The sequence below is a fragment of the Coturnix japonica genome, chromosome 4, assembly GCF_054131305.1.
Source record: "Coturnix japonica strain WE chromosome 4, WE-NBRP24, whole genome shotgun sequence".
Classification (NCBI taxonomy): domain Eukaryota; kingdom Metazoa; phylum Chordata; class Aves; order Galliformes; family Phasianidae; genus Coturnix; species Coturnix japonica.
The window spans coordinates 66,949,877-66,962,772 of NC_140666.1; the positions used below are offsets into that span (position 1 = coordinate 66,949,877).

Sequence of the window (12,896 nt, forward strand, 5' to 3'; positions counted from 1 at the left end):
ATATACTATATTATATGTATACACTATATTATATACTGTATTATATATTATGTTATATTATGTTATATTATGTTATATTATAGTGTGAATAATAAAGCAGCTTTATATCCAATGGTTAACAAAATAATAAAATAACATGATGGCATTGCATGCAAACTACTAGTAAGTGATAAAATTGCAATGGGAGGTGGAAAGTCCTAACTCACATACTTGAGAACGAAGCTTCCAAAGCACAAAGAAAGACTTAGCAAAGTTAGTAACAGAGAGGAGAAAAAAAAAGAGTTGAGGTGCCAAGAAAAATGCTAAGCATGATGTTAGACTTACGTCTTATGTTCAGTAAAGACACCAGGAACCATTTCAGGAAGGCTTTCTGCAATCTTCCTACCACTCAGTACAGATCAGAAATAGCTGCTCGTAAAGCGGTTGTGGATCCTATTCTTGTGCTGCTCAGCTGCCACATAAATTGGAGAAAAGAAGGAGCAACCCCAGCTTCACCACCACAGGTAAGGAATCCTCTAGAAGAATACATTCAAATGGACTGGTGAGAGCAAAGCTGCTCTTTGCCACAATCTTCTCTGTCCTGGAACATCCCTTGATTCCCACGATGTGCCTCATAACCCAGAAATAAGAAACTTGTTCAACACAGATCTGAGTCTGCTGACACAAGTGAGGAAAATTCAACCATCACGCTTTGTTTCTAAAATCCTTAAAAGAGCTGTGCATCACTTTGCTTGGGACTTAATTCAACCAGTGCACCGCTAATAAGAACACTTTAGGAAAAGATGCGCACCAAGCGCTACTATTTAAGGCATTCCCAATGAAGGCAGGCATTCACAAGGGGAAAAAATACATTAAATAAAAGTTTTCTTATTCTTCCTATTTTGACAAAGCAGATTTCCAAAAATTCTATTTTACAGGTGGTTGGGTTTCCTCCTCCCCACTCTCAAATTTAGAAACTCAACAGCTGAGCTCTTGGTGAATCATTTTCATGAGATCAAATGCTCTAATAGTCATGCCAAAAAGAAATATATATATAAATACAACCATTAAAAGTTTATGTATTAGGCTTCCAAGTTTGAGTTGAAAGTAGAAACAAAACTTTATTTTAAAAAGACTTGAAAATATAATGAGCTGCTTTGAGAAATTTTAGGAAAGACTGCGTGCCAACAGGTATTTTGATGTGTCTGCTTTATAACAGTCTATCTAAAGAAGATACTGAAAAAGACTTCCTGTATCTTGTGATCAAGCTTTAAATGAAATCTGTTGGGTGGCATGGAGCAGAAATATAAATCTTCACATCCTGCTCACTGCCATCTACACCGAATCTGTTATGTACAGGTAGTACAGGTCAACACTAAAGAAAAGAGACCTTAAGACTTGTTCTACTCTTTTCACTACCCCTCTCAATGTAACACGAGAGAGGCTGTTCATATGAACTGTATCACCCATACAACTGGCAAGGAAATGTGAGAAGTGAGGTGAACATGCCATCACAGCAGGGGCTCGGTTTGCTCAGAAGGCAATGTGAAGTCCAGAAAGAGACTGAACAGTTATTCCTATCATTATCTTTTGCCTTATTTAACCAATCACCACATATTCATGTGAAGTAATTACTTTAGCAATAACCTGAGAAATGACAAAAATATAACTGCATTCATTTTTCAGGTCAGTCTCTATGACGGTGGGACTGAATGCCATTGATCAGCCATTAGTTAACAAAGGCCATTTTTGACATAGATGAGCTGGTCATTGTTCATATGAAATGCAAAAATGAAAATGAAATATTCAGAAGCTAAAATGAAGATAAAAGAGATGAGTAATAATGAGCAAATAGTATCACTCCCTAGACCTAATATAATATGTTATCGGAGGAGGAAAAGACCACAATTACCTGCAGAAATTTCCAAGCTGAATGCACTATTTACAGAATCAGTGTTTTCTAAACTACATGCTCATCTGGGAACAATCACAGAAAGGGTGGATGAGCACACAACAAACCTCTGCTACCTCTAACTTCTGTGAAAACAAGTACAAGAATACAGGTCCCCTTCTGTACCTGCCAGAAAAAACAGTGTTTTATTTGGAATCTGTGCTCTTTCAAAGCTGTGACACTCCTACCCATGTATGCATAAACTCAGTATAAGCTGCACTCATAGGAACAAAGTTCACATGGACTAAAAGTAGACACAGTACTGAAAGGTACAAACTAGGGTATGTGGGTCCTTTTCCTTTTTCTTGTTTTTCTTTTTTTTTTTTTTTAAGGGACTTAAATCATGGCTTTCATGCAATCGCTTGTTGACATAATTCCCTCTTCACTTACAGTGGAACTCTTTGCTTATTCCTCCCACCAGTAAGTAACTCGAAAGGACTCTTCCTTATCCTTTACATCACTGCAATTCACCATTTTTTTCCACTTTCTGTAGGCTTCTTTCTCAAAGTTCAGTCTGTTAGAGAAATAACATTCTAACTACGTTGTTATTTATGCTTCCTTCCCTTCCTCTGCTTGAACACTTTTGCCCATTCAGACACAAAATTCAAAAGCAATGCAAGATTAAAATATATAGGTCAGATAACTCTTCAGTAAACGATAATCTTTTTCAAAATTTTTATGGGAGATAAAATAATATGATAAAGGACAGCAGTGACAAAGTAGGAGACTTCTGTTTCACTCAGGAGCCTTCTGCTCACCCATCTCTTGCAGCTTTGTGCGTGTGTGGCCTGATTTGTTTGCTGCTGTGTGTCTACATTCACCACCCAAGGGTGGCTCTCTTGGGAACTTCCAGTCACAACCAATAAAACTCCTGACACGGCTTAAGAGCATGCTGTGCACCCTGCCCCAGCTCTGGTCCATAAGCTGTTTACTCCTTATTTTGCTGATCAATAAAGTCTAATAATGAGAACTGTGCAAAATACTCATCCTATGCCTTAAATCCATATGAAGCATGTCTTCAAGTGCAGACATTGGGTAAATATTACAAAGATTTTCCTTCAGCTCTGCAAGTAGCCAGTTTACATCTCTAGAATTGAGGTCTCCTGGCAAGATGTCAGCGATCAAGGGAAGATAACTTTGAAGTTTTAGTGGTGTGACTGTCAGAAACCAGCCTTTGTATCTGCAAGGGAATACTCCTGTCTTCCACAAAAATGAAAATTAAGGCATTTATACAGTCTCACAAATTATCTGACCAAGTGCAACAGGGATACAGTTTGAAAAGCAAATAGCTTAGAACTAATGTATTCTGAGAAATCACACCACTTAAGTATATAGTCTGCATAAGCAGAAAAGAAACTGAATTCATAAGGTGAGAAGTACCTGCTGCGCAGTCTGGCACAGCTCTATGAGAGCAAAGAGCTGGGTGTTTCAGGGCCAGACTTAACAGCAGCTCATGCTGACAAATTTACAGCAAACACTAAGCCAAGTTGTTCACAAGACCATAAATGTCTCACATCTTATAGGCAGCATACCACACCATGGAGAACGAATTACCATCTTTAGGTAGTTTCCTCTTAATGAAGATGATTTTATGAGGGTGATTCGAGAAGAGTTTTATGAGAATTACGAAGAACTGGATGGGGATTTACAAATAAAAAGGTCTCATTTCACAGACAGCACATTCAATAGACTGATGTTTCCTGAGAGACTTTTTCCTGGAAAAAGAATGTTGTCACACTTGCATCTTAAAGACTTGTAAGGTTTAATGCCACATCTTTTGAAATATTGCATTGAGAGAGTCCAAGTAAAGGAACTTCTACTTTTCTTTTAATAAAAATTGGAACTTGTACTACACTTTAAAATATGCCATCTTTTCATGCTTTTAGAGCTTGAAGCAAATGTATTTATAAGCTACTCTAGAATTTAGCAATATAAATATACTACTAGTTACTTGTATTTGTTTTGGTTGAATTCTATATGAATAATGAAAAGTGCGACAATGTGTTTACTGGCAGACAACCTATAAACAGCTGTATATGTTAGATTACTTAAATAGCTCATCTCTGCGTTTAACACAAACATCTGAAATTATACTGATTATTAGAACTGGTTGCAAGATCATGCCAACAGGGTAGAAGGTCAATGGCTCAATGTCTGGACAGCAATCAGTGACACTATAGTGACAAGTGCCCCTCAGGGGTCTGTACTGGGACTAATCTTCAGTATCTTCATCAGCGACATTGACAGTGATATCAAATGCACCCTCAACGAGTTTGCAAATGATTCCAAGCTGTGCAGTGCAGCAGACATGTCTGACAGATGGAATGCCAAACACAGAGATCTAGGCAGGCTCAAGCAGTGGGCCCAGGAGAATCTCATGAGGTTTAACAAAGCCAAGTGCAAGGCTTGAGTATGAGCTGCGGCATCCTCCACTACCAATACAAGATGGGGGATGTTAGGACAGAGCACAGCCCTGCCAAAAAGGAGTTGGGGGTACTGCAAGCTGAGCAGACACAGCAATGTGCCCTCACAGCTCAGGAAGCCAGTCATATCAGCTGCATCAGAAGAAATGTGGGCAGCAGGTCAAAGGAGGTGATCCTGCCCCCCTGTGCTGATGAGATCTCACCTGGAGAACTGCATCCAGATGTGCAGTCCTCAGTACAGGAGAGATGCAGACCAGTTGGAATGCATCCAGAGGAGGGCCACAGGAATGATCCAAGGAACGGAACACTTCCTTACGAAGCCGGGCTGAGAGAAGTAGGGCTGTTTAGCCTAGAAAAGAGAACCCTCTGGAGAGACCTCGTATGCATCTTTGAGTATCTAACAGGGGACTACAAGGAAGAAGGGGATAGACTCTTTAAGCAGGGTTCTAGTGTGATAGGACAAGGGGAAATGGTTTCAAACTAAAAAGATGGAGATTTAGACTGAATATTAGAAAAAAGTTTTTTTATAATAAAGGTAGTGAAGCACTGGAATGGATTGCCCAGAACAGTGGCAGACGCCTCATCCCTGGAGACATTCAAGGTCAGGTTGGACATGGGCTCTGCACAACCTGATCTAACTGTAAACATCCTTGCTTAGTGCAGGGGAATTGGACAAAATGACCTTTAAGGGTCCCTTCCCATTCAAACAATTCTGACTCTATGATCACTCTTGTGGTAAAAGGTACTGTAGCTTCTTACAGTCACTTGGCATCCTGCATACATAATGCAGTGCCACAACAGTCGGCCAAATCTCCCACCTACAATGCAGCTATCTTCAAACTCAATTTAATGAGTCAGGCCAAAGAGATATACAAGATTGCACTGCAGAAACCAACATGGAAACCAAGAATGTTCAGAATAAAACAAAATATCTCTGTTTATAGATAGTTACATAAATGCAATACATACTAAATATTACATTTTCACAACCACTGAAAATAACATGCAGGCCGTATTTCTGATATACATTTATTTCTTGAGACAGGCAATTTGGTGCAGCTTTTTAATGCTCTCAGATCTCTTGCTACTCTCAGATGCTCACACTCCCCACTGCAGATCCTCTTTTTCTAAGGAAACAGGATTTGACCAGGAGTGAACTGAACATCTCAGTTAGAAAGTGAAACATGAACCCACTTAGTTTGTGCATCTAGTTTTGTTGCTGCTGCTGCTATTGATTTGCTGTTGGTTTATGTTTGTATTTGCCTGTTATTTTGTTGCTGTTGTTCTTTTTGCCATTTCTCTCCCTAGTTAGAGACTGCTGACTTATTAATTCCATGCAGTTTCTGTGGAGAACATTACTAATGCTCCCTCCCCATTATTTCTGTAGCAAATTCTCAAGCGCTCTTTCTATTCCCTCTTGCCACTGGAATAGGATCTGATTACCAGGTGTCTCTCTCCCCACTCTTCCTTCTACTCTACATTCAGATAGGAGCAGAATAAAATGTTTAATTACAGTGCAAAAGCCGCAGAGGAACAAATTCAAAGATGATATTTCTAATTTGAACCAGAGATATCACCTTGCAGGAAAAAGTATGCAATAAAGTTTCCGTAGCCACCAGCTCAAAGTTCCCTTCCCCCAGTTTTAAAAGCAGAGGTGCCATTAATACTACTGCTCAGACACACTAAATCACGGAGCTGGATTCAAATTCATTTCTGCTTAACCCTGGGATTTCTCTTTTGTATACCTGCACAGCAAGTACTGTGTGCAAGAAGTGAAACCTCAGCTTCTGCAGCAGCACATGTCAAGTCCAGAGAGATGCACAGGCAGCACACAACCGTCTGCCTCTAAGCACTGCCCAAAAGCAGGGGCAAGAAGCTTTGTGTGTGCACAGGCTGCTCCACCGACCCACACACACTTACCTCAGCTCAGTGTTTGGCTCTTCATCAGAGGAGAAGGTACCATTGCAGACGTTCCCAAAGGAGTGGCTCGGCTTCAGTTTGGCTTCCTCGCAGTCCAGCACAGGCTCCCTTTTCTTCCGTCTGCCAAATAACTTCTTGAAAGGCTGGAACTTGCCTGCTTTTTTCTTGTCTGCAGATGACAAGACAAACACGGGCAGGGCTGAGGGCAGCAGCACCCAGCACGACTCACCAGCACACAGGGTTAGTGTCTTCAAAGGAGGAACACGGTCAAAGAGCAAAGCAGCAGCCCGGAGCAGCCTGGCACTTGCAATGTAAATGCTGGGTTGCAATTCCCTGCTGACGTACAGTATTGACAAAGCAAAAGTAAGAACATTAAAACATCCGTTCTTGGATTTAGGGATCAGCTGAAATAAGTGAAAAAGGATAATTTTTCAAGGCCAAAACATAATTTGGGGGGGGGGGGGGGGGGGGGGTCATTTTTAGGCTTTATACCATGCTTATATTTTGTTCTTTTCACCAAAAGACAAGCACCTTTTTTGATTACCCCAGTATCACAGGTGCAGGATCCTGTTTGAGGCTTCAATTGAATTGAAAATCACCTGCTGGACTTTCCTTTTGCAGCCTCATAACTAGGCAGGCCTGCCAATTTACAAATGAGCAAGGAGAACATGAACAAAGTTCTGTTACTTCTCTAATGAGCTATTTAATACACATTTTTCTGACCCCTTTTTTTCCACTCCCCCAAAGCGACAGAGGATAGAATTTAACAAAGCACCTCTTCCTTCAGATACTTCACCAAAACAACACAGCAAAAAGACAAAGCAGACATGAAGACAAGAACAAAACATTTTAAAAGTTAACCAGAAGTTTATTCCAAAAAAAGAATCAAGAAAATAAATGTAGCTTCAGATGACTTTTTCCTCAATGTGCATTAAAGAAAAATCACCAGCAGTTTCTTCTTAAACACTGCCAACAAGTGGTTAATTTATCTGGCTACATTGCACTAAAGAATTTCTAGTTTAAGTTCTCTATCTGTATGTAATTTTGCACTGAATTTACTTAAAACAAGCCAACTTTGAGTCTCAGGTGAGTGGACTGAGACAACTTTTAGCCTCTTGCCCTAATCCAGTCTGAGAAGCATCGCGTCGTACAGGTGACAAATAGTTCTGTAAGCTATTTAAATCCCTCCATGTGCTTTTCTCCCTGTGTGCACACCCTGCTCTTCCCTAAGAGCTGTTGCTCAGCAGGAAGCATCAGTTTAGTTTTAAAATACCTACAAGACTTCTGTAGGAACATTTGACCAGGAAATATGAAAACATCTCTGTAGTGCAACAGCATTCTTCAGTACCACGTCGGGTTTTATGTTCCACTCTGTTATACCTGTGTATGACAAGGTCACACCTAAGTAACACTCACTGCAGCTGCTGGAGGCGTGATGATGGAGTATGTAGTGAGAAAAAACATGCATGAGCACTCTGGAATCTGGCTACCTCCAAGGACAAGTGGTTTCCAAAGAGCAGGGTGCCAGGTGACCTGAGCTGAACCCACGGAGGGAGAAGACTCCCACAAAGAGCAAGAAAGCTGTAACGGACTCCTCAGGAATCTGAGTATATCTGTAGCTGATCAAGGATGAAGCAGGAAACCTTGACTGAAATATAAGTCAAAGGTGCAATACATCCTAACAGCACATTTCCTTTAGAAATCTTTAAGATTTTTACACAGGTACCATCCTTTTCATTCAGCAGTTAAGATTCATGGCATTTGTGCAACTTTGTTAAGACAACACTGCATCCCAGTAGCTGTATAAAGACAGAAAGATGAACTACTGGACTACCAGGTGACATACGCTTGTTTCTCCTTGAGATCTGCTTTCCGTGTGCCAAACAAGTCACATCTCCAGTGAGATCAACTGCCTGCTGCTCCATTCTAACTTCAGAGAAATGTGTTGTTACACAGAGCCTGTACCAGGTAATCAGGTAAAGAGAAAGACTTTTTGCCTTAGGCCACAGCTGCCCCAAGACCTTCACCCAGTTCAGAGACTGTCTGCAAAAACTCATAAAACAAATGGCAGATTATACAGGAGAGTAGCATCAGCATCAGACATGAGACTGAGTGAAAGAGCTGCTTTAACATGTTTCCCACATTGCCTGCTTCCTCAGCCTTCTTTGAAAGTGCCCATGCCTGCTGGGTAATGTAGTCTGCTGCATAAATCAATTTGACTGCAGCATTTTTGAAATGTTCTCAGTGTGTTACATATCCACATGATCTTTGTCCCTTCCTCTTCTAGAAGTCAATGTATAAAACTACACTGCCTCATCAACTACAAGCTGTGTTCACTCCAAGTTTTGAACAGGTAAGACAGATGAACACAGCTTTCATTTCAAAATGAATGAAAGCCAACATGTTTATATCTCCAGCCAAGGCCTGTTTGTTCCCATGTGATTTAGCATGTCCCTTAGCTGATTCCTGCTCCACCCAGCATCATCACTACTGCTACATTACTTTGAATTCTTTAAATCGGGCTTTGTGAGTCACTGCAAAACCAGCAAGCACACTTCCTGCACAGGCTACACACAACCTTCCTGATCCTTACAGCGCAGGCATAAGGAGAAGTCAACTCTAAATGTTAAGTCAAAATCTAGTATGTAAACCTGTCATCAGCCTTTACAGAGGAAAACATGGGTTGATATCACCTACAGGGTAAAATCCTTCCTGCAACAGTAAAACAGTTACAAAAATGGGAATGAAAATATTGGCAATGCAGCAGGTAACAGCCTGTGCAAAAGCCATTCAAGTCTGATGCTGCAGCTCAAATATGGCTCAGCCTTTATGTCCACCTATGCTGCAGAGGGAAAAAATGGGATAGATAAGGCAGAGGGTTGGGGTACCCAGTGCTGTTAACTTGTGTCAAGGGCAACTGCTGAAATAGCCAGGAAAGCTTATGTGGTCCATTTCCTTCTCTCTTTAATCATGCAAACAGGAATCCTGCAAATCCAGCCACAGCAGAACACTGGAAATCAGCAATTAAACCTTTTTTCTGCCTGACTTTCATGTTCAAATCACTGTAAATAGTTACCAGTAAATCAGTTCTGAATCACACACACAAAAAACAAAGTCTCACGAGGTGTGAAATTGACAGATAAATAATGTCGGATGATAACTGGAATGACATGACACATATGGCAGATGCTGCCTTCTCAACTTATTCCAGAAGAGTATCTAAGCATATTGGAATAATCTCTAACCTCTCACATAACTTGTCAGCTACATGAAGCCATGCAGTGTCTAATACTGTAATACAGATAAATGCAAGTGAAACAGGTTTTATTGCCTGCAAATCAGGCATAGACTTTAGACTTCAGCTGGCAAAGTGTACCAGTTGCAAATCGTCATCACGTAGTTTGTATCTATACTTCAGTGTCATCCAAATGCATGATGACTCCTATGCTTTTCAAAAACCGAGAAGAGTCTTCAACATAAGGGCTGGAGGAACACAATGTAACTGCAGCTTTTACAGGGGGAAGAGATTTAAGTGATAAGAAAGAGAGCAAGTGATGTACTTGTCTGCAGATCCAAAAGCAGCACTCCCTGAAGAGGTGTCTCTACTCCAAGAACAGATAATTCTAAACTAATTCTTTGGAAACAAGGAAGGACAAGGGTAGACTCTGTCCAGCTTAACTACAGTCCTGTGTTTTAAAATATGAGCTCCACTACCAGTTGGCATTCATCCAGCGTTACAGGGAAAGCTGGTTTCTGGGTGCTTTCTGCCCCCATGATCTTCCCTTTGTCCATGGTACTCTCTTTCATACATAACAAAAACAAACAATAAAGAGCCTCAACAACTGAGGGTGATAGATGGACACATCCCAAACACACAAACACTAACACCAAGGAGCTCGAGGAAATGTGTGAGCTAACAGAGAGGGAAATAACGACGAACAGAAGAAAAGGGCTGGGATTCATATTTAGTAATATAACTTCCCAGCAAGGAATTCAAGTCCAGCTGTGTGAGACATTTAGCATCACATCATAACACTCATAAAGGAGACAGTAAGCAATAGTCTCATGCTGACTGAGATATGATAATGCAACCCAAGGTGAAATTGATTCCTGACAAACAGTAAATGAAAACAAGACTGGGAGGGATAAGGCTACAGATTGGTGCAGCCACAATGATTTCCTAAAACACACAAGGTACAACTAGGGAAAAACAGCCTGCCAGTACTTGTCTGTTTTTCCAGGAGTATCAACTGATCCTTAGAAGAGATATTATTTCTTGCAAACCTTATCCCACAGAGAAGATGAGGCACTCTTGGATTATCTGATATAAACAAGTAAAACTTCCTAAAGTATCCATAACACAGCAAGAACAAATCTTGCTTTCCAGAAACATCTGCTTTCTCTTGCCACCTGCAGAAGCAAGAGTATTTCCATAAACAACAGATCATATTGTGATTTCCTTCCTCCTGAAGTCTGTACCTTCCAAAGAAATCATATGTAGCTGAGACAGATGTTAGGAAATATGAATCAGCATAATAGATTCTATTAAAGTTCAAACAAGCACCATAAAATATACTTTATCTTCCAGACCAAAAAAAGAGCAACTTCAACACTACTCTTTATACAAGGAAGTAACAGGAAAAGTAAAACCTGCATAGTTCTTACAGTATTTACTTCAAGGTAAAAGAACTTAGTTTCTACTGCAGAAGAATTGCCACAGTTATCATTATCAGCAAGGAAGAGATATTAAAGGAGGACAGTAAGATCAGTGTTTTATTTACATAACATTATGCAGATGAACCAAGTACACCTTTACACTGGCAGGAGTCTCACCTCTCTCCATCTGTGAACTCCTATGTTCCTCCTTTCCCTACATATAAAGACTTTCCAACCAGTTGTATTTATTTTGTGCTCAACAGTTTTATTAAGAATCCCAATGAACACTGATGGAGGTCAGAAAGCCTCACGTTCTTCACGCCCCTGACATCCAGCCACCTTGCCCCATCAAAGTCAGCTTTGTACAGCACCTCTAGGGCCAGGAAGATGCAGCTCCCTCCTGATCAAGGCAGACACTTAGGAAGACACAGAAGTCGCTTCTGATTCACCAGCAAAGCATTCATCCATTATGTAACAGTAGAGAGAAAAACTAATTGTACTAGGGCAAGGCTTATAAACCAAAGCTGTTCAAGGAAGAATCTGTCAGTATTCTGGATGTTATCCGAGGTTTCTTGATATGCATTAAACACTTGACATCAACATAGTAGACATGTTGGCTTATTCTTTCCTTTTTGGTGAAAAAATTCTGATTAACATGGGATTTCCTTGGCAGATTCATTTTTTAGATGTGACAACTCCTGCTTGAAACTATTTAAATCTGAACTACTGGCCAGCTGCAGAGAGCACCAGCCTCCCAAAGGCGATGTAAACTGCCTCAGGCCAGGCTGCAGTGCAGCCCAAAGTGCACAGAACACACCTGATGCAGCCAGACACATCCTTGCTGCCCCTGCCCAGCCTCTGGCAGTCATTTATACCTGAATACCCATTAATAAGATTAGTTCATCAGGGCATTACAAAATCTTTTTCTCTGCCTCTCTATCCCCAAGTACAAATCCTGCGTTGAACCAGTAAAAACTCTTCTTCCATTTTTTTCCACAAGTGAGAGAAGGAACATTTGTTCCTCACAGAAACTACTGGTTTACAATTTGTTAATTTTCATGAAGGAAGCATGAAAGTTGTAGATCAAACCTTGTCAGCACAAAAATCACAAATACCAAGAGCACGCTCCTGACAGCTGTTACTAAGCAGTGTCCCGACTACATGAGATCCTAAATGTTGCGTCAGAAAAAAGGAGCTTAAAATGGACCCTCATCTTATCATAATAAATTATACAAAATAAATAAATACATAAATATCCCTGTTATTTATTAAGGAAGAAAGGAAAGCATAAAGCACAGACCAAAAGCAGTACCTGACTGGCATATCTGCAATAGAGTTCTTGCAGTTTGGAGGCAGCTGAAGGATTAAAGATTTGCCTTTGGTTTGCAGAATCAAAGCAGAAGAACAGGATATCACTTGAAACACTTATTGACTGGTAACCTCAGAAACATCTGATATGATTTTACAGCTCAAACTTCCTTACAAATATCTAGGAAATAGAAAAATTCCTGAATATTTTGTTCTTTGTAAAACTAACATCGCTGATTTAATGGAATAGTCAGATGCACTTTGTAACCAAATTTATTTGGCCATTGCTTAATCACAGCAATTTATATACATATTGTATTTGTATTAATTTAAAATACAAATAAGTAGTAGTAGTTTTAAATCTTAGCCAAGTAAGGAATCTGTATGTACACTATAAAATGAAATATCAATAAAGTATTCTTCATAAGATCCATACCATCAAAATGGAAAAAAAAAATAACAACAAAACCAACAGTCCAGCTACTACTGTGATGCTCAGTGAAATCTCCCCTTCCCCTATCCATTCTATTTTATGACAGAAAACTAATTGCTTGTGAAGAGGAAAATTGAAGAGAAGAGGAACAGCCATAAAGAGAGATAATGAAGCATTTCTAAATTTAAGCATTTAAAAAAATTAATAAATAATTTATTTATAAAAA

General features: G+C 39.9%; 1 protein-coding gene across 12 annotated transcripts in view; it reads right to left on the bottom strand.

Moving 5' to 3' along the window:
• The window catches only part of CRACD (capping protein inhibiting regulator of actin dynamics), a 105,482-nt gene that overhangs the window by 31,336 nt on the left and 61,250 nt on the right, over positions 1-12,896 (bottom strand). For 9 of the 12 annotated variants that reach the window (XM_085545392.1, XM_085545386.1, XM_085545390.1 and 6 more), the window contains one exon: positions 6,274-6,442. The exons of 2 other annotated variants lie outside the window; for them this stretch is intronic. Coding sequence is in view for 6 of the 10 variants with exons in the window: in XM_085545386.1 (XP_085401512.1) it covers positions 6,274-6,442 (169 nt within the window). In the remaining 4 variants the exon portion in view is untranslated. Of the gene's footprint in view, positions 1-324; positions 836-6,273; positions 6,443-12,896 lie in introns of those variants that run through there. One more of the 12 variants, XM_015862223.3, reaches the window with a different exon arrangement.